Source organism: Physeter macrocephalus, chromosome 2 (genome assembly GCF_002837175.3).
Source record: "Physeter macrocephalus isolate SW-GA chromosome 2, ASM283717v5, whole genome shotgun sequence".
NCBI classification, from domain to species: Eukaryota; Metazoa; Chordata; class Mammalia; order Artiodactyla; family Physeteridae; genus Physeter; species Physeter macrocephalus.
Window position 1 is genome coordinate 86,435,841 of NC_041215.1, and position 22,992 is coordinate 86,458,832.

Genomic DNA, 22,992 nt, shown 5'->3' on the forward strand with positions numbered 1-22,992 from the left:
AAAAAAAAAAAAAAAAAAAAAAAAAAAAAAAAAAAAAAAAAAGAATACACACTCCTGAGAGAGGAAGCTTGAAACTGACTGTCTTTAAAACAAGGGGATTTTAATTTTAGGAAGAGCTGGAGATATCAAATTAAATATGGAAGTGGACTTGCAAGTGACAGAACTGTGCTCAGTAATGCAGTGTGTTGGTTCTGATGCTCTCAGTTTATCCCCAAGAATTTTTTTTAATGATTTGAAATCTTTTTCATATAATTTATATGAAATACTGTAATTCTCAATGAATATGTTCAGAAGTAGTAAGAGTATAGATTTCGTTATCAAATCTCTTTTGCAGGAAATATTTTGTGAAGTGGATTAGACATGTCCTTTTAAAATGATACCCTTTGTAGAAGTCTCTTGTCAATATCTACCCTCTGTGAAATCTTTCTAGGTCTACCTCACCCCAGTGCTATTCTCTGGTTTCTTGTGACCATTTTCTAGTATTTATTAGAATATCATTATTTTGTCTGCAAATCATTGTCTCTGCAACATCTTATCCCACAGTTAAACTTTGAATGAAAAGATGTCCTCTGTTATCGGTAACCCCTCGTCTCAGTCTGATACTACATTGATTGGTACAGAATGATGCCTTGGACTCCCTGACTGATTTTTACTTTTCTCACACATTTTTAAACCTTGTTATTAGCCTGACCTCCTCCTCCATCCTACCCTGTGAATTCCAAAACCAGGCCCAGAACTTCACTATTGACCACTGAGCATTAAGTGAGGGCAGGTTTCCCTGGAGTTTGTTTTCTGTTTACATTTTTGCATTATTCTTGTTTCAAAGACACTCAAAATGGTATCTATATATTAGTGATACTTTTTCAAATGAATGCTTAAGTCTAAGAGGTTAATTGAAAACCGTGGAAGTAGAGAATTTTCTTTCCTTATTTTCTAATGTTGGAAGTCAATGTTATATAATAAGTTATTATAGAAATAGAATTAGAATAAGATTATTAATAATGTTGATACTTGGATTCATTCCCTGATTAACAGTGAAAAGCACTAATAGCAAATCATTGTAAAGTGGTGTAGGGTGGTGGATGACAGTATGGGTTTGAATCCTTCCTTCCCCCCTTATAAGTAGTGTGACTTTGGGCAAGATGCTTAATCTCCCTTTGTTTCAGCTTCTCCATCTGTGAAATTGGGATAATGATAATAATACCTGCCTCATAGGGATATAACGAAAATTAAATGACTTAATATACATGTTTACATGTATTAAAAGTGTGCCTGGGGCTTCCGTGGTGGCGCAGTGGTTGAGAGTCCGCCTGCCGATGCAGGGGACACGGGTTCGTGCCCCCGTCCGGGAAGATCCCACATGCTGCGGAGCGGCCTGGGCCCTGAGCCATGGCCGCTGAGCCTGCGCGTCCGGAGTCTGTGCTCTGCAACGGGAGAGGCCCCAGCAGTGAGAGGCCCGCGTACCGCAAAAAAAAAAAAAAAAAAAAAAAAAGTGTGCCTGGCACATGGAAAGCATATAATGTGTTATTTATTATATAAATAATTGTATAATTATTGTAAGAAAACATTCCTTCTTTAAATTATACACAGCAAATATATCCGTTGCTGTACATTTTTCTGCTGTACTTAGTAAAAATACTTGTATAGGTTTTCTGTAGGAATTTAAAGAAGTTTGGGCCTAAGGCACCTGGAGGAAACCCCAATCTTAGGTTCAAGCTCACAAGCAGGATGGTTTTCTAGGGTTCTGAAGTCTAGTGATGTCTCAGGATCAACTCAGATTCATAAAATTGCAACCATCAAGCTTGCCTCTGCTGCCAGAACTTGTTCACCTCTGTGTGGAACTCTCTTCCTAAATACAACACAGTAAAATAAATACAATTATTAAATTAAAAATGTAATTAAAATAAAATGAAATAGAGGACTTAAATAGCTGGCTTTTTCAGGCCTGTGGTTATAGGAGCTGTTTCTCACATAAATTGAGCATGATTATCAACCATTATCAGATTTTTATTAGGAAGTCGGAGAATATGAGGCTTAAACATATTTTTTCAGAAAAAAAAACCTTCGAGAATGGTTTCTAATTTTGATGTTTAATTTGATATTTTGACTCTTGTTTGCCCCTAGATGACTTGGAGGAAATGGTCTTGGAAATTTAGTCCTTTCATGTCCCGTATCTCCTGTAAAACTTGGGTATTTCACTTTTCATTACTCCAAGTTATTGTTATTGCTGTTAAATTCATGAACATCACTGTTACCTTTCAGAAACATCTCCACCACATTTTATTAGATGTGTGGGAAAAGTACACAGTTTAATATAATATAAATAATGTAATGAATTTAATAGTAATTAGTGTCTGATAAGAAACAAAAACAAGGGGCCATTTGGCTTAAAGAGCTGAAGGAAGGCTGCTGATCCAACCTCACAGCATTGTGAGCTCCCTCTGCTGGTGTGTCCACATCAACGCAGTGTGGGTACCCTGGGGAAGCATTTACCATTTAACGAACACCTACTAGGTGCCAGGCAGTCTTGTATGCCAGGCAGTCTTTTACATTTTCTGTAAAACCCTCCAGTGGTAAGCCTTGTAATCTGGTAATATTTGAATTGGTTTGTTTGCTTTTAATCCCATATGTTTTTTCTATATTCTGAATCTTGGCAAATGAAGGAATTGTATGATTATTTTCACTTGGTAATTATTGCTTCTACAAATAACGATATCTTGCATGAATGAACATAGAATCTTCATAGAGTCTTTATAGAATCTTTATAGAACATAGAATAGAACAAGGGTCATTTATTTTTCAGGATTATTTCAGAAGAATTTCTAGTGGAAGAGTTTGAAAATACAGGACTCATCTTTCAGTGGAAGAGAGCTTCACGTTAAAAAAAAAAGTAATTGGTGGAAGTAAGGTCTTTCACTATTTTTCTGAAACTTGAAAATGATGTCACATCTTTTGAAAGATCAGATAAATGCATGTGTTGTCTTAGTAGCCAGAAGGCCAGTCTGAGAGCCCCAATCACGTCTGAACTGATGAAGCCACAGCCCAGCGACGCAAGCAGATAAACCAAACTTGTCATTGCATCCAGAAGTCCCAGGCTCCCCTACCCACAGAGTGTGTCACGCAAGCTGTCAAAAGGTTACAGAAAGAAGACCTTTGAGTCTGGTCTTTCCCCTTGATCCTTCCTCAGTAGAAATGCCAAAATACTGAGAACTGATCTCAGTTGAGGAAAAGGTCAGGGTAAGATAGGGACCAAGTAAGTAACATATTTTGTGAACACTAGAAAGTTGACTGTGTAGTCTGTGGGCAGACTTGTGATATTTTACACATTTTCAGCTGAAAAAAAAGGTTTAGAAAGTAAAATTTATCCAGATAATTCATATGTCTGAAATATATGTACAGTTCTATTGTATATACTCCAGATTAGTAGAAAGTAACTACTTTTAGATCTTCAATTTCTAAAAGCTTTTGATTTCCTTTTTAAAAAAATTCTTTTCCATTATGGTTTATTACAAGATATTGAGTATAATTCCCTGTGCTATACAGTAGGACCTTGTTGTTTATTTAATATGTAGTATTTTGTATCTGCTGATCCCAAACTCCTAATTTATCCCTCCCCGCCCTTTCCCCTTTGGTAACCATGAGTTTGTTTTCTGTGTCTGTGAGTCTGTTTCTGTTGTGTAAAAAGTTCATTTATATCATATTTTAGATTCCACATATAAGTGATATCATATGATATTTGTCTTTCTCTGTCTGGCTTACTTTACTTAGTATGATAATCTCTAGGTCCATCCATATTGCTGCAAATGGCAGTATTTCATTATAAAAGGTTTTGATTTTTGATTCTAATCTTTTCTATTTACCAGCCCCATGGATTTGGGCAAATCACTTTACTTCTTTAAGATTCTATTTCCTCACCTGTAGAATGGGATTGATAACACTGTCCTCTGCTGCTACTGTGAGAAATAAATGAGTTAATGTGTATGGTAAGGGCTCGCTGACATTGATAAGCCACAAATTTGTTATGGAGGAGGATATATACCATGACATATGTGCAGCTTAATCGTATCTTTAGCTTAATCCTTAATATAATAATGTCAACATCAGCTAATGTGTTCTTGCTTTCTCTGCCAGGCTTTAGCCCGAGCCCTTCACATATACCTCATTTAGTCCTCAAAAATCCTTGCAGAACCCCTCTGAGACAGGCACTTCCTGGAGGCTCAGCTAATTCTCAGTCCTAAATCATCCTACTCACATATCGCACTTTGTAAAGCTCTTCAAACCTGCAAACGCTGTTTTCCTTCAGACCATCTGTTACTGTCTTAAAACTTAAGGGACTAATATTTTGGAAGTAGGAGAGAATAGTAGAGAAGGAAGAAGACCTCTCCAAAGCTTAGATCCCTGAGACTTTGGTGAAAATTTTGTAGTAGTATCCTCTAGTAGAGGATTTTGTGGTGGTATAAGGGGTTTCAGAATTCCCTCCCTCCGCAAATATTTTGTTCCTGCCTACTGCATGTAAGGCCCTGTTCTGTGCTGTGGGAATGCCACAGTCAACAAAATAGTCAGTCTGCCCCCATGGAGGTGACAATCAAGAGCAAATATCTAGTTTTCCGTAGTCTCTGTCACATTTTGGCACTTGGAAAAATGGCACTAAAACAGATGATGTGAATAAGAGCAAAAAAGACAAAGCCGGGGAAAGTGGTAAAGATGTACCTAATTGGCTTTGTACTAACATCCTTTGTATCCATCTATCAAAATTACTGCTTATTCACATTTATATACTCATGTATGCACTGAAACAAAATCAATAAGTGGAAATGAAAACTGAATAGTAAGCATACATCTTTATATTTTCTTTCCCAAATGAAAATCGAAAGAGAAAAAAAAGGAAAGAGAAGGATGGGCTTAATTTTTAATATAAGGGGTATGGTTTTTATGTGCTTTATATTTTTAATCTCTGCTGGGAAAATGCATTCAACTGTGCTAAGAATTAGTCATTCTAGTTATATAAAAGCATGGAAAATTATCACATGTTAATTTCTTCTGACCTCTTTTATGTTAAACCATGTAAAGTACTTTTTTCAATTATGAAGCTGATTTGATTTTCTGAGTTTAGATCAGTAATGTATGAGCTGAATTGAAAACCAGATTATAAATAATTTCAGCATGACATTTGGATAAAATATAAAGATAATCTGCATTTATTTATGGTGTTCTGTCAGGGAAATTCATGAGAATTAGCTTTCTCATGACAGTTCTAATAATCTTCATTTTTGACCAAATTAGAAATGCTGTATTTCCACATGAAGAAAATTGGCTTAATATTTGATATCCTATTACAATATTTAGGTGAAACCAAGGAGGGCAAAAAGGTATTACTACTATTTTCTAAATGGAGTAGTTCCTTTCAAATATAACACAGGAAGTGGCATAACCATGTACATTGCAGAGCAGTTGCTCACAAGCCCAGCTGCACACTACTGTTACTGGGGAGCTGTTTGAAAAATTCTGATGTCTGGGTCTCAACCCAGGCACATCAAATCGGAGCCTCTGGGAGTGGGACCAGGTGTCAGTATTTGTTCCAAACTTTTCCCCCACCATCACCCCAGGTGATCCTCATGTCCAGTCAGGGCTGAGAACCACGAGAAAAGGCGTGGCCTCCAGAGCAAGGAAGTTAAGGCAAAGCTCTGGAGGAGCCCTGAGCATAAGCTGGTGATGTGAAGGGCTGACCTCTCTGCCAAGATTCTGCAGTCATTACAGAAGTAAAGGTGAAAAGTTGCTAGAAATGAAGACCCAGATCAGTAGGCTGTTCTTTGAACTGATTTTGTCTTGTAACCAGTGCTGAAATTACCTCTTTGCTGTTGGGTGCTGCTCTGTGGCAGAAGCGGTATTAGGAAGTGGAAAGAAGAAACCTATATAAGCGTGAGTCTGTATGTCTGTCCACTTACTAGAGTTATCTAAGTGTGTGACTCTAAGTGTGAGAATCTGAGCAGTGATGACATTGTGATGTCACCTGGTGAGGCTAAAACTAAAACAGAAAGGATGCAATGGGGAATAATCTGTGGACACAGAAAACAGTTTTATAACACAAGAGTTTCTCTAGTTTTCATTTTAAAATCTACAAACAAGAGAGCTCAGCTAAAAACAGATGACAATTCACAATTTTTGTGCATAAGAACTTTTGGGCCATTTTCTTCAGCAATTTACATGGTATTTTTTGGTTCTAAACTATTGTATGTTTACTACGTACATACTATTATATGTTTTTAAACATTGGGGTGGCATCTCTAGAACAGTAAATTTGTTTCTAAATATTTGCCGTAATCTTAATGAAACTGTCCATGAAATATACCACATTTTAACAGAGATAATGTGTTATTTGTGAACTCTGTCCTCTCCTGTCCTTAATTTTCCTCCTGCACAATTGCTTAGTTAACTGAGTGTTGACTATAATTTTAGAAAGACTTTGGTATTTTCAGAGAAGATACTTTGTTGAAGTATCTATTGGGATAAATAATAACTTCAGCTTCAGGTAGACGAATCTACCATTTATCATCTATTTTTGACATTAGTAAAAAAAAAAAGCAACTGGCAATTTTAGTAAAAAGTCTAACTGAAATTTGCATCACAATGAAAATTAAAATTTATTTGTCATTCTTTCACTTTCTTTCAATGACGTTGGCATTGTGTAGCCACAGTAACAACTTTCTATGTTAGACATTACCCATTCAGTACTACAATATAATTGTCTTTCCCTTCCCTCTCCCTTATTCCTTCCTTTCTTTATTAACTTGAATATAGAAACCTTATGCTTCCACCTGGACCATCCTTGATCAAGGTTTGGGCTGCCGCAATATCCCCTTCCCATTCCAAGTAGACATTGCTAATCAACCCCAGCATTCTTTTTCCAGACAGATCCTTAGTTGTACTCCTCTGTCTCATGTTCTTGGCGGGCACTACCAATAGGTGGGAGTTGACATTACTATTCTCCAAGAAAATTGGCCAAAAAAAGATTATCCATATACCATCGTAACAATGTTCCAGATCATGAGAATCGCCTGGGGTAATCAGGGCCTCACTTGGACCAATTAAATCAATCTCCAGAGACGGGGCTAGGAAACTTTCTTCAGTTTAGCTGTGTTGAAGGGTTGGTTTGTCCTGAACAACATTTTAAGAGAACGAACAAATGTTCATAAAATGTATGCACAAACATCTTTCCACACTCCTTAAAATCTCTCTTACCCAGGAGACTTAATGCAGATAATTTCACTTTCTAATACTAACCTCATCTATGAAGGTATTCTGAGTTTGCCCAGGAAGCATTATCTAGGGGTCAAGGTTATAAGTGCTTGATGATTTAGTGTGTGGTCCTTATCAATGTATGAAAACTTGGTACCAAAATTAAGTTAAAAAAAAAAAAGTTCCATGTCCCTATCCAGTCAAATCGATGCAAATGTATTTATCTGCCTTTGGAATGGAACTGTCATGTGGCAATTGAAGTGAGTGGAAATAGCAAAAGGAATCTTAATATAGTGCATCTTATTCTCCCCCAAAATCACTTACTTGAAAGCACATTTAATACAGGATCCCAGCTACAAAGCAAATAAGTCACTTTAACAAAAAAAAAAAAATCACTGGGATAATCACTTTTTCTTGCACAGTTTAGAAGTATTACCCGTGTGTAATATTTTATTTTTGGCTTTCTGGCTATTCATGCCTTTGTGAAAGTGCCTATTGAAGTTTTTTCTTTACTAAAATAATCCAGTTTTTCAAAGTCTTTTTTTCTTTGTTGAAAACGTCACAATCCACTAAATGTAAACCATAGGGCAGTTTGTTTTAAATGCTGGCATTATTAGTATGTTAATTATACACAGCTGCTTTCCACATGCTCAATCATCACCTCCAGCTTCAACAAACTGTGACTTAAATGCTGCGGACCATATCGTAGTCCTTCTATTCTTAATGTCTCAGTACAAGAAACATTTAAAAAAAGGGCTCTGAAAATGTTGCTTACATTGCTAGATAAATGATCAAAACAAAGATGACATTCTTTGCCAAGTATTACACAATGCAGTTGGACTTGCACAGCCAATGTTGTTTTAAACTGGTTTCCCCTCTCTTAGTCATGTTGGTTAGCTATCTCCTATATCAAGACCATCTCTTCTTGGTGTTACCAGTCAGAGGGCATTTCTACAAACAAAAATCACCTGTGAGAGAACAATTATGTTGGCACAGATTAACTGACGGTTACCCCATCAATGTGCACCAAATGTATGATGACAGGGAAGCAGGGAAAGGGGGCATTCCACAGAGGGCTGAAGGAAAAAACACTGGGGAAAAGCATGCGTGTTTGTTTGCTCTTGTAGAATAATATTGTTTTCAAGATAACTGATGATAAAATTATTTTCAAATGCTGTAGGTAGCCCTAATGGAGAACCTTGTGGAAAGACTTGTTTGGAGGAGAGAGACAATCAATGGTTGGGGGTCACGCTTTCCAGACAGCCAGGAGAAAATGGCTCCATCGTGGTAGGTTATTGAAATTAGTCCACTGATCACATCGTGAAATCAGATACCCTGGGTGTGACTTTCACATCATGTGGTCTACTTTTATGTTTTATTCAGACTTGTGGGCATAGATGGAAAAATATATTTTACATAAAGAATGAAAATAAGCTCCCCACGGGTGTTTGCTATGGAATGCCCTCTGATTTACGAACAGAGCTGAGTAAAAGAATAGCTCCATGCTATCAAGGTAAGGCATGGTTTTGATATTAACTGAATCAAGAGAAATAAGTGAATGCCTTTAAAATTTTTTCTTCAATTTTCAGTTTTGGATGTTTGGTTTGGGGTGGGAGGATCTTTGAAATAGCTATGTTTCCTTTAACTACTCAGAGTATTATTTCCTTTTTTACCCAATTGCAGTTGTTTTAATTAAAAAATGTACTGTGTTTTTAGGACTAGGAATTCTACAATTTAATTTGAATAATTCTAGCATCTAGTTTAGCATTCCCACTTTAGCATTAAATATATTTTCTATTCAGTATAAGTGAGTCTAATGCCCAGCAAGTGCAGGACACTTAAAATCATGAAATAGATTGAAAAATATGATCAGAAGCAAGAAAATTGTTTAAGTTTCTTGCTTTGCCTTTAGCTTCCAACAAGATTTAGAAAGATTCAAAGTATACATGTAAGCAGATCTTTCCCACTCACTGTCTTTTTTATTTCCTCAAATTTACTTGTTTTCCTTGAAATTGCAAGGGATTGGTATCTTCAATTTGAAAGGTCTTTCCCATAAAAATTTTAGGTCATGGTTAGTGCATGCAGAGCTAGGACATAAACTGAAATGAGCAAAGTTAGAGGTAAATGTCAACAGAGTATTGAAAAAATGATAACTGCAACAGAACTAAAATTCTGAAAATGTGTCTTTGGAAAGAATAAAATATATATGAATGCCAAGTTCCAGTTTTTCTAACCAAAATGATTATCCCAGTGTCCAAAGGAAATTTCTATTACTTGACAAAACTTGGAGCAAGTATGCAAATTGAGTTGGTTTTATTAATATTGGAGTCTTTCCTCCCTGGAATTTGATATAATAGAAAAGATTATATCATCTATATTCCTAATTTGCCTTTGAATGCCAAGAAGATAAAAGGTGAATTTTAACTTCTCAATTGCAGTAAAACTTACTCTAGCTATTATCCTCTTTTTCATAATAGTTTATGGTTTACACTTTAAAACATTTCACATTAGAGGCCTCTCTCCCTGGCTGTAGTGGCCTTCATGGTCATTTGGGTTCTTGCAGTCTCTCCATAATGCAAACCTGACCAGCCTGAGTCATAATCTCCAGTTCAGATGAGGCCTTTTCCCTTGTGAACTTGGTTCCCTTTAAAATCAAGTGTGCAAATGTTTGACAATAGGAATTAGCTGTATAGGCTGAAGGAAACCTGTCAAAGGACAGTCTAGTAGAGATGCAAGCTAAAGACACCCCTCAACTGCAGCACCCCTCCCCACATAGCTGGCCCCATGTCTGGGGCTTTTAATCGCCCCAGCAACCACTTCTGACTATTCTGCTGGTGTGAAGTGATGCATTTGACTGCTTAATGTTCTGCAACTCTTGTCCTGATGCTGGCTGGTCCCTTCACAAAATGCTGGTGCCTCCCTGGGTGTAGATTTCAGTCCTGTACATTTTCTCATGTGTTCTCTGGGTGACTTTGTACATGGACATCCAATGTCCATGGATGGCAATGTGCACCCCCCCCAAAAAAATATATATATACATATATATGTATGTATGAATATATATATAAATAAATATATGTATAAACATATACCTAGCCACATTCTATGAAAAAAAAAACATGATGGAAGAAACCTAAGACACCTAAAATTATGGTAATTTTTTTAAATAAAAAAATGTATATAAGACCAGAGAAGATATAAAAAGGAATGAAAAAGCATGAGAGGGAGTGGTCATTATAAATGACTTAGCAATTTATTTAACGTTTCTAGTTAGCAAAGCCAAAACGAAGATGTGGTCCTGTATCTTCATAGAGGTTTACTTATGTCAGTTCTTCAGGAAAAGCAAGTTTTGTGCCCCTAGTAAGTTTTACAAAGCAACCATTCATGAGGGCTTTGTAAGAAGAGACCCTCCATCTCCATGCAGATCTTGACTCTTATTTTCAGCCAGGCAAAAATCTAGGAAGCCTATTTTAAATGGAAACCTGAACTAGAAGCCACAAATCCTACCTCTGTCTTAGATACTCACCTGACAGCTTTTTGAGTGTATGCTGCATGTTCTTCCCATGGAAAAGAGGCTGGGTAGATTTTTCTATTGCTATTTCACAAGGATATTTTGAAGATCAACATGGAAGAGATTTGTGACCTTAAATTTTACCACTTACTATTTTTTTAAATAATACTGTAAAAGAGCTCTTAAAAGGTATACTTATAAGGATTTATAAATAAACAAAGTTATGCAGATTTTGTGTTTTAAAATGAAATCGTGAATTGTTTTTCTACTTTATTTTAGATTATGTGAGAAAATTTGGAGAAAATTTTGCATCATGTCAAGCTGGAATATCTAGTTTTTACACAGAGGTAATTGTCCCAAAATAGCTGCTATGGATGTTTACATATATAATTTTTTTTTTTTTTATCTTTTTGCGGTACGCGGTACGCCTCTCACTGTCGTGGCCTCTCACGTTGCGGAGCACAGGCTCCGGACGCGCAGGCTCAGTGGCCATGGCTCACGGACCCAGCCGCTCCACGGCATGTGGGATCTTCCCGAACCGGGACAAGAACCCGCGTCCCCTGCATCGGCAGGCGGACTCTCAACCACTGCGCCACCAGGGAAGCCCTACATATAGAATTTTAATTTGACTTAGAAGATTGATATTATGCTTTGAAGAAAAAATTGTATAATACCCAAATAATATGTCTCTTAAATTTGAGTGTAATAGAACTTAATTTTCACCACTCAATATTCGACATATGTATTGATAAAATATTAATATTTAGTTGGCTACTTTTGGTTACTTTTATGAAGAATTTAATAGAAATCAAAAGTAGCTGTAGTTATTTGTTAATTTAAGCATTGAAAATATCTAGGTATGTTATATTTAGTTATTAAATTGGGGGGGCGAGGAAGCGTATGAGTTAACACTTTTCATTAGAAGTGTGAGAACTGGGAGATTTAAGAACTTAATAATATCCTCTTAAATGAGATATGGTCCCAAACTCTATTATTCTTTTTCTAACACTATCACATACACAGTGAAAGATCACAATTGTACTCAACTCCTAAATCTCCCAGTTTCTCTCAACAACCCATTGTGAAGTTATGAATGTTTTCTAAATCTTTGTAGACAGGTTGTATCAAGCCTTGGGTTAACAATTTCCTTAAATATTGCCTAGTATGGAAAAATAATAATGCTTGCTTTCTTTATATTTAAATTGACCTTTTTTTTCCAGTTTGGATTGTTTAGGAAATTTAGAAATGTTACATAGCTTTAACTGCTGAAAAATTTTCATATTTCACCAGACAAGTGTCTGCTCTTTCCTTTCTTCTAAATTCCTACGTTTATCATCAAGTATGCCCCAATTTCATTTGAGTTGTTTTTTTTTTCCAAGCTAACATTATTAAGGAACCTATTCATTAGCTTTTTGCAAATTGAAATAAATTAAGTCCATTTTTTACTCTTTGGCAACACACAATTATCTCTGTAATGAGCACTAATGAGTTACCCTGATAGGGTTTACTTTAATAGAAAACCACATTGCCTTTCTCCCCAAAGCTTACTCTAGTGTTCAGTGCTTCTACCTTTGATTTTAAAGTCCGCTGATGAGCATGAAGTGAGAGTTTCAGCGTTTCTTCTCTGAAATTCTCATTTTAGGTGAAAATTCATTAGCTAGCTTCTCTGGCTTTTTTGATGTGTTTTTAAACTCATAAAATGCTTACATTTCAGAAATTTATAAAAATGTATTTTTGTCACTATTTACTTAAAGCATGTATCTGGAGGAGGTTTTGGGTGGTGAGATTAAACTTTTAAATGATGATAAATTTTTTTTTTCTTACAGGACTTAATTGTGATGGGAGCTCCAGGATCATCCTATTGGACCGGCTCTCTTTTCGTCTACAATATAACTACAAATAAATACAAAGCTTTTTTAGACAAACACAATCAAGTGAAATTTGGAAGTTATTTAGGTACTATAAAAATGGACAAACTCGAATTATCTCTGCCTTACAGATACTAGTAATTATAAATAAGGGAAATTGTATCTTCAAAAGATCAAAATGGCCAGTAGTAATTAAAAAGCCATTTCAGAAACTCCCTTTTTAAGGATATAGTCTCTGAAACTTCAGTTAACTTAATATTTTACGTATGTAACTTATCATCAATATATAATTCTTATACTGGAACTCCTGGTTTAGCTTCCTCTTTTGCAAAATCACTTGTAAGCTTATATCCTTATGCAGTCAACTTGTTATTATAAAGATAGCATCTACTGAGTGTCTGTCATCTCCTAGGAACTTTTGTAAGCACTCTACATGAATTAACTCATTTAATCATGAATGGATGAGTAAGTGTAGTTTCTTCAAGGACCAACTTAGAGTCAGTGGGACTGAAGACAGCATTCTAGACAATGGGTAACATTATGAAGACTATGGGTCTAAAAACGGTCCATTGACCTTTGCCTCATAAGTTCTTAGAATATTTCCCAGAGCATAATTATTTTTATCATTCTTATTGTAATTATTTCTGAGTATAGGCTGTTCACATTTGAAGTGAACTCCCCCCATTCATACAGAAGGAATTTATTTTTAAATGGAGGGAATTCATTTACAGTTCAGCATTTACTTGTTTATGGTTGAAGGATATCTTGAAACATTATTTGAAAAATGTAACTTAGTATTATGCCTTTTATCACATAATAAAATAAGAATATTTTACCTTTTGTGTAATCATACAGTTTTATCACAATAGGAAGGTTTCAGGGCAAGGAAAGTTGAAGTTTAAGAAGACTTTTTTTTTTACTTAAAGTTCAAAATGTTATATTTTATATACGCTAAAATATTTCTGTTGTAATTGTAGAAACTACCATGTCCTAATATACAGAGACTAACAAACCACATGTAAAGGTGCTGTCTTTAGTTTCTAAGAGTTAAACATATAAGCCATATTAACACACAGATTAATAATTGCTTAAAGCATATAATAACCAATTTTGAGTATTGCTATTCTAAATATTCTTAAAACTCTATGTACTGTAGTCATTTTGAGTTCAGTCTCATTTAATTATGAATGGATTTATGCTCCATTCTATAAGTGGATTTATGATAATGAATTTTCCCATTGCGAATGATGATTCTCATACTTGTCTCCATTTTCTTGAAGGATACTCAGTTGGAGCCGGTCATTTTCGGAGTCGACACACTACCGAAGTAGTTGGAGGAGCCCCTCAACATGAACAGATTGGTAAAGTAAGTTACATTTTTATATTTATTTCTTCAAAAAGGTTCATATAGATTGCATGAGAGAACAAGATATTACAGGAGGAATTGCAAAAATTCTAAGCAGTGAAGCTGGAAACGATGAGCAGTGTGCTGCATGTAGTGGTAAAAGGGGTGAAAGTCGTATGGCTTTTAGATGAAATTGAGCAGGAAAGCTTTCAGGAAGACTACGTAAATCAAATGAGGCTCTTCTTTCCTATGAGTAATTGTTTCTGAGATAGAATTGTCTCAAGGTCTCCAAGGAATATATTTATTGGTTAATAAGTTTATAGCTGAAGGCAAATCAAGGCAGCTACATTCCTGGTACAATTGTGGTAAGACTAGAAAGAACAAAATGTTATTTCTCGTTCTAGTTTTTGTTATATTGCTGCATGAACATTACTTTGAAGATTGAGACAAACAACATTTTCTTTTTTTTTTCTTTTAATTGGATTATAATTGCTTTACAATGTTGTGTTAGTTTCTGCTGTACAAGGAAGTGAAACAGCTATATGTATTTTCTGTGCTCTCTAAGGAAACAGTAAGATTGTTCCTGAGAAGGTAGTTTTTCAGGGAAGGCATCTTAATGTGAACTTGGTTCCCTAAACCTTTTGTATCACTCTGAAAAGGATTTTTTGAAAATATATTTGAGCAATTACAAGTTATGAAAATTAATGTTTTGATTGAAACATTTTTAATGTGATAGCAGTCTGACCTTTCCGTATTCTTTTCACCATTGCAGGCATACATATTCAGCATTGATGCAAAAGAACTAAATATCTTACATGAAATGAAAGGTAAAAAGGTAATATGTCTCTACCTTTGGTATCACTGAGGGCTTTGGTGAGTAATTCTGCTTTTTTCTCAATGACTGGATCTGGTTTGCCTTGGAGCAGCTTGGGTCTTATTTCGGAGCTTCTATCTGTGCCGTGGACCTCAACGCAGATGGCTTCTCAGACCTACTTGTGGGAGCTCCCGTGCAGAGCACCGTCAGGGAGGAAGGAAGGGTGTTTGTGTACATCAACTCTGGCTCTGTAAGTCTGACTGGCCGCAAGCTGGAAGCCATGTATGGGATTTTGATTGAAACTGATGCTTTTCGTATTCCAAAGTTCTGAGACTATAGATTTTTAGGCTTCTTTTACTGATGAAAGTAAAAATTATGGTATTATACTGATGCTTTAATAATGAAATGGAATATGATGATGAATGGGCCACTGTCCCATTTTGATATCTCGAAAGTATGAGATCAATTGTCTGGAGTTTCTCTATGCACAGCTTGTATGTGTTCACTCAAGTAGTTGAAGTTTCTTCCAGTTTTATTATGATGCAACTCTAATTTGAAAGAATGATTTTTATATAGCCCTAAAAATGTGAATGTCCTGTTGGTTTGATGGTGAATGTCCCTATGTAATTTGGTAATTATAAAACACTACTAGAAGTAGAAGATAAAGTATGAAATGTTTTAATTTCTTGATTTGAAAACAATTGGAAACAAGATATGTTTTGATAAGATGTTAATTTGCACAATTTATATAGATTATATTCCTGATAAGAATGTAAAATGGCCATAGTTTATTCCAAAGTAGATACAGTAGTTGTAGAAATAGGTGTTTACTTGCTTATTGTTGAGTTTTCAATTCTGGGGGGTGTTTTGGAATAGAAACTGACCACTTGACAATTCAATTTATAGAGTTCTGCTGGCCTTATCTTGACAGTCTATCTTCCTGGCATCAAATCAAAAGAAATAATTGATAGGGCCTTAATGGGGTCTTCTTGGCCTGTTTCTTTAAGAGCAAGAACAGGTTTGTGAGAAAATTGGTTCATTTCTTAAGTCACAGCATTTTCATTCGGGATTTAACAAAGTAAAATCTGTTTCCAGAAGGTATTTTTTTTAATCAGTTGTTTCAGAGCATTTAGTAAGTATTTACATTAAGCACCAGGCTAAACTCTTTACAATTTAAGAGAGAAAATACTCAGTCTTACAAAGCTGGGAGATTCTTAATGTTCCAAATATAGAGCAGGAAAGTTATTTTCATGCTGGGATTTCCTAGACTGTTTAAACCTTAATTTTAATAGTAAAAGCATATCATCTATGAAGTGATCATTCATATCTCATTAGTAGTGAAATCAGGCATTACTTTTTCTTATATAGATATTTCACATTTTCCTATTCATAAATGGTCTTCCTTATGCTAGCTGAATATTTTTCTTTCTCTTTAAAGTTTTTGAGAACAGTTTAAACAGTAGCATATATACCTAAAGTAAGGCAATAATAGAAATGTTTTACCCACTGAAATCTTAAGCAATCCCAATATGAAAAACAAAAGTGAATTGCCTTTGCTTAAAGGGCAAGGGAGGAGATCTACCCATTAGACTATCCTCTTGTTCGCCCCTCACCTCTACATCAGTCAAGAGAGGGCATCGCTGTTGAATGCTGGGGTTAATTTTATAATTGATTTCAGTTTTTAAAACCTCTTGCATAAGTTATTCTTCTTTTGTTGCCTTCCAACTTCCTGTTTCTTAACTTTAAAAAAGACACTAACCACTACCTGACGTTATATTATATATTTATTGGTTTGGTTTGCTGTTGTCTGTCGGTTCTTCCATTGGAGTGTAGATACTGTGTGGAGAGGAACCATCTGTTTTATTTACTGCTGTTTCCTCAGGGCTTGAAAGAGTCCTGGACAAGTTGGTGCTCAGTAATTGTTTTTGAATGAACTCAAGAAAGAATGATACTTGAATGAATCTGGCTTCCACCTACTTCTGCTAAAATAGCTCTCAGGGGTCCCCACTGAACTCTTGGTCACCATTCTGTGCCTGGAGAATACTTGAAGAATAGTGATCACCACTTCTTGAAACTCTCCCCCTGGAACTTCAGTGCCTTTGTGTTGTCTTAGGTCTGCACCTTCTCGTCCTCGCCTCTTCTGCTTTCTGCTCTTTAAATTAGGCATTTCTCTAGGAGCAAAACAAGTACAGGAATTTTTTAGTAGGAAAATAAAAGGCGAAGGGCACTTCACAAGGGGAAGAACGTGTGCGCTATGGGAATGAACAGTCTTGTTTGAGAAGAGGGAAGGATCTATGATGAGTAGTGCATGGGGTTTGTTTTTGTTTTTTTTTGTTTTTTTTTTTTTTTGCGGTACGCGGGCCTCTCACCGTTATGGCCTCTCCCATTGCGGAGAACAGGTTCCGGACGCGCAGGCTCAGCGGCCATGGCTCACGGGCCTAGCCGCTCCGCGGCATGTGGGATCCTCCCGGACCGGGGCACGAGCCCGCGTCCCCTGCATCGGCAGGTGGACTCTCAACCACTGCGCCACCAGGGAAGCCCTGGTTTTGTTTTTAATACAAGGGAGTGACATGATCAGAGTTTGGAAAGACGTCTGGCAGCTGTTACTGCAACAGCTCCTGTTGAAACATTATTGAGTGTCTAATTGTAATAACTCATCTTCCAACTTCAGAGACAACAGTTGACCAATCCATGCTTCAGTGCTGCTGGAAAAAGATCACCAAGGCCAGCTTCAGTCGTGTCACTCCTCAACTCAGAAACCTTCAGTGGCTCTGTCTTGTTTTCCAAATGGAGAGTAAATTTCTCCCAGCCTTCAAAGTCCCACCCCATAAGACTACAGTCTGACTTTTTTTGGTCTCATTCATTGCACATACAGTTGATTATAGCCAAATTCTTTGCAATTTGTGTTTTGCTGATTATTTTCTCTGTATATCAAAACTTTGCCCATCCTTCAGTAGCCACCTTGACCACTACGTCCTTTTTTGAAATCTCTGCTGGCTCTCACAATTAGATATGCTCCCCTTGCTTGTCGATATTGCAAAGCAGTCTGTACTTCTAAGTCATTTACATGCTTGGACTATGCCTTTTCTGTAACTGGGGGCTTCTTCAGGAAAGGGAGTGTCTTATACACACAGTGCCTTGTCCCCTTTCACCCATTCAGTCTTTGCACAGTGCATTGCCTTTACTAGGAACTCACTAAATATTTGCTAAATTGAATTATCAAAATGATTTATTGGATTTTCAAAGCTAGGGATCATGAGTTTGGCAATTTATTTTTGTCCTCTGAGCTCTAATCATGCTATTATATGTGTTGACATACTTGATAAATATTTATTGAATTGAACTGAGATGTGTGTACTAAAGCTCAGGCTATAGTTTGTCCAACCTGTTTGAAGCATTAAGAAAAAATCCATACCCAATTACAACAGTAAATAATGTGTAAAGTTGTGTTATAATGACACCTTTCTCCCCCTTTCTCTCTAGGGAGCAGTAATGAACGAAATGGAAATAGAGCTCACTGGAAGTGACAAATATGCTGCCAGATTTGGGGAATCTATAGTCAATCTTGGCGACATTGATAATGATGGCTTTGAAGGTAATTAAAAGTATCCAATTTGGTACATGATTTCCACTTTTACAGTGGCACATGGAAAAGAATATAATTGGAGTTTTATGTTGTTTGCCTTTCTATAGAAAATGGAGGCAGACTGGTATACTAAGTTTTTTTCTGTAGTGTTATCCCTGATTTCTTCTCAGTTGCCAGCTATTGATTCTTACTACTGTTAATAAAGAATGGTATTCAACATACCTTATTTCATTGATTCTAAGGCACCATTGATTATAAGTTGTTTTATTATAAGTCATTATTTTATGTGCCCCTGAAAAAATGGTGCCTCTTAAACTGCGACTCACTTTTTTTCTATTTTAACAAGGACCCTGATTTCAGGAATGTGAAAATGTGGGGAAAAAAATGTGCATCACAGACTCACTGGATAACAGTATTTAACTATCAGTGTAGTAAAGACGCTGACAAAACCCAACAGGTTGGCCACAGAGCTGGAGCCGGGCTCTGAAAGCCCCCTTGCTCTGCCAGGCTTTCCTTGTTCAGCTGCCCTGTTGTAGGAAGATTTGGGGATCCCAGGAGAGAGTCCTGAGTGGTGGTAAGGGGACAACTGGCAGACTCAAGGACAGTGGCTATTTACCACTCGATAGGGGTGTGTTTCAATAATGGAATAGATGGTCTCATCACGGACTGTGACTGTTGCCTAGATATCAGTCCTGCTGTTGAAATATCTGTCTCTACCAGCCTTCCCTCTTAAAATTTGCTTTTTTTTCCATTCTAGTTCTAAGTGGTAACTAAGTCTATTAAAACTGTGCCTAAAATGATGAATGGGTTTGAAGGGAGAGTGTATAATTCCTCAAGTTCAGCAAATAAGTATTCGATGTTTTCAGGGCTCAGAATTGTCTTCTAGATATGGTCATTGGCAATTGGTATATGGTAGAAGTAGGTCAAAACTTACTTGGATACTGGACATAAGTGAGAGAGTACTGTAAATTCTTACTTTCTTAATATCTTCTTATGCCTAAATGCTTCATTCTACTTTAAATGTATAAAATATGTTATTCTACAAGGAGAAAGCTAGTTGGTTATTGAATATATGCTTCCAGCGAGCCCTCTTGAATGTAAGATAATGTAATTTGGTATACAAATATTACCATTTCTGGATTTATTTTACTATTTTTAAAACAAAAGCAGATAAAAAGTATACATATATATTTCTATGGTTATGATTACACATAAAATTTTACATTAAAATATCTAAAAAATGTTATTATGATGTTACATTTCACAAGTAATCAGCAATTCTGTGATATCTATTGAGGACTTATTTTTTGTCAGTTGTACCATGCCAGGTATAGAGTATGTGCCATCATGAATGTAAATGAAGGAAGTAGTGGCACTCCTTTTTATAGTTTTACAATCAAATGGAATATAAGATTAAGACATGAAAAAATAAACATTATATAAGTGGTAAATTTAGACCCAACCTAATAAATATCTGTGAAAAAAATATGGTTTTGCACCTTGATATTTCATCTATATTATATAAAATAGTAAAATTCTTTCTTTTAAAAACAAAATCATCATTTAGTAAAATATTTATTTTGTTTACTTATAATTCCTTCCACATCCTCTTTTAATTGACACATCCGGGGAAGAGTATTCACTCTTTTGAATGTACTAAAATATTTGAGAATGATTTTTCATTTCTCATGTGCACATACACAGATGGTTGTTGCATATGACAGGATTTCCTTCTTTTTTATGGCTGAATAGCATTTCTGCTTTGCCCATGGCTATGTGTTTTCTATATTTTAGATATTAGCCAAGACCATGCTGATTTGGAAGTAAGCTCAGTGTGCCCTAGCTCTTCACTGAGGTCTTTAATTCCACTGTCTCACTCTATCTGCCTGGGTGAGCCAGCAGGGCATCTGTGTTTAATTTTTCATTATGTGATTCCCTATTCTTTTTCCCCATCTTCTAACTTAGTTTGTTTTGCTGGGATATGAGTGAAGTTACTTCACGTTCATGGCAGAGTGTGTGGGATTGTGTAGAAAAGAGATGAAAAACCCACCTGTTCTTTTTTCTTCCTTCTCCAGTCTTAGATGCAAATCAGACTTAATGTCCTTTTACTATGCACAGCTTTGTGGTGTTTTGCATAGTAGACCTCAGTAATTTTGGCATTCATGACATCATTTTTTTTATTGTTCTTCAAAAGAAAAAAATTAGAATATATTTCCTGTGTCCTTAGAAAAGCAAAACAAGCCATTTTCTAAGAAGATAACCAATCAATTTGGCAAGAGTCCAGCATAAAAATTTCATCAAAAGTATGAGAAAGTTAAATAGGTAATAGACAAACCTAGTCAACCAATGTGACCAGACAGACAGATGATAGCATTTTAGCCATGAAATGCTTTTGTTTGGTGTAGGTTTTTTATGTTGAGCCCTGTCATCTGACTTTTAGACTATATGTTTGAATATTTTTTTGAGCAGAACCATAATAAAGTTCTGCAACTGTAAACTATATGCTGTATTATTTTATGTGCTCCTGAAATGCTTATATATTATCAAATAATATATTGAGCACTTCTTTCACACAGAAGAGGAACAGGTGCTAGGAGGGTAGAATGTTGGTCATAACTTTATTGTTGATGATTTTATAGAACATAGTGATGGAGAGCACAGGTTGTGGAGCCAGACTGCAGGGTTTAAATCCCAACTCTACCACATCCTGGCTCCGCGACCTTGAGTGAGTTACATTCTGTGCCTCAGTTTCCTCATCTATAAAAAGTGAGGATCAAAAAGAATTTGATAGAGCTGTTGTGAGAGTTACACGGGTTACAGTGGATTATGTGAGAATAACATGAATTATGTATGTAAAGCCTCTAGTGCAATGCCTGCATTGTAAACAGTATATAAATGCTAGCTGATGTTATGATTATTATGATCATACTAATGATAATTGTTATGGTTAATACTAACAGTGAAATAAATGTTCAAATGGAAAGTAAAAACAGTTGTCAAATATCTCTGTTTATTCTCTGTTTTGCCCCAATGGTGTTGCATAGGCATGGAAAAACATTATTATTAATAACATGTATTCTCCTTATTTCTGTAGTGATAGCTGGAACTTTAGGATATTATATAATAGATCCAAGTGTCATCTTAGGAAGTAAGAGTTTGGATCTATGTATAAGATAGCCGAAGACCGAATATACTTCAGTATCTTCTGCTTGGAATTAAATTGATCTGGGCCTTCTTAATAGTTCAGTACTATATGTACTTTGTATTTATAGCACTTAAGCAACCATGTTATTCATAGTTTCTCTTTTCTCTTGGTTTTCTTATGTGAAAACATACCCTTAACAGATACTTTACTTTCATTGGAACAGTAATTAATTCAGAAGTCATTTTGCAAATAAAGTAAAACCTAGAGCTCAAAATAAGGGTTCTTGTGGTTATAGTACTTATAGATGATAATAACTTATTATGCGCTACACACTGCTCTAAGCACTTCACATGAGTTACATCTTTCTATGCTGAGGATGAGTTCTCTTACAATCCTGTGCTGAGGTGAGGGGACTGAGATACAGAGAGGTTAAGAAATGGGCCCAGCATAGCACAGCTGAGCACAAGGGCAGTGCTGGGGTCAGGCCTGGCCGTCTGGCTGTAGAACCTGTGTCCTTAACCATTCTGTTAGCCTGCCTCTAAGACCCTAAGACTCTAAGCTTCTTCCACACACAGACTTATCTGTACAATCCACTACATTGTTATGACAGTAACAGTATTTTATAATTTTTTCCTGTCCAGTGAGAAAAGTGTTTTTTGATAAGGAGTTTTCTTATGTGATATTAATTAAAGAGCATGAAGGTTAGTTTTCAGAGTTGCATTCTTTGCATTAAGAATTTATTTTCTGTCATTTAAATTCTTGAATAGATGTTGCTATTGGAGCTCCACAGGAAGATGACTTGCGAGGTGCTATTTATATTTACAATGGCCGAGCAGATGGGATCTCGTCAGCCTTCTCACAGGTAGGATAATACTATTCTATTAATACTTTCAAAAGAAGCATTGGTAATAAAATCCTTCTTAAAACTTCCAGTGTTAATGTGGACTTATTTTTTTTAATTTGGTCTTTCAAATACTTAATACTATTTCACCATTTTCTTATAATAACAGTAGATGGCCTCATTTTTAAGGTCATTAGTAACTCTTTGAATCCATTTTTTTTCATAAATAAGAGTTCTGGTTCACTTCCATTCTAGCTTGTATTTAACCTATTAAAGACATTCTCTCTGCATTTCATCAAATTTATGTTCTGAGGTAATACCCATACTATTCCAGATAAGCCCATTTGGATTTGATTAACTGTGTCTTGCCCTATGGCTAAAGCCCCATGTTCCATGGAGATTGCACAGGGAGAGCAAAGACTCATGTGATACTCTGTGTTCCTTTTAGTGCAGAGAGTAAGATGAGAGCACTTTAATAAAGTTCCCTGATCTAACTCTGACTTTACTTTCACATTTTGAAAAATCAGGGCATTTCATTGCATAGAAAAAACTACATACACATGCAGAGAAGAGTTTTTCCAAAGGTACTCTTATGGAAACATTAGCTAATACCGTTATTTTTTATTAGGCAAAAATAGGTAAATTG

General features: G+C 35.9%; 1 protein-coding gene across 1 annotated transcript in view; it reads left to right on the forward strand.

Annotated features, from left to right (window-relative positions):
• The window catches only part of ITGA4 (integrin subunit alpha 4), a 78,689-nt gene that overhangs the window by 10,394 nt on the left and 45,303 nt on the right, over nucleotides 1–22,992 (forward strand). The window contains exons 3-11 of the mRNA XM_007114665.4: nucleotides 8,417–8,523; nucleotides 8,620–8,749; nucleotides 11,027–11,094; nucleotides 12,574–12,703; nucleotides 13,896–13,981; nucleotides 14,733–14,795; nucleotides 14,887–15,024; nucleotides 18,258–18,369; nucleotides 22,273–22,367. Of these exons, the coding sequence (XP_007114727.2) occupies nucleotides 8,417–8,523; nucleotides 8,620–8,749; nucleotides 11,027–11,094; nucleotides 12,574–12,703; nucleotides 13,896–13,981; nucleotides 14,733–14,795; nucleotides 14,887–15,024; nucleotides 18,258–18,369; nucleotides 22,273–22,367 (929 nt within the window). The remainder of the gene's footprint in view (nucleotides 1–8,416; nucleotides 8,524–8,619; nucleotides 8,750–11,026; nucleotides 11,095–12,573; nucleotides 12,704–13,895; nucleotides 13,982–14,732; nucleotides 14,796–14,886; nucleotides 15,025–18,257; nucleotides 18,370–22,272; nucleotides 22,368–22,992) is intronic.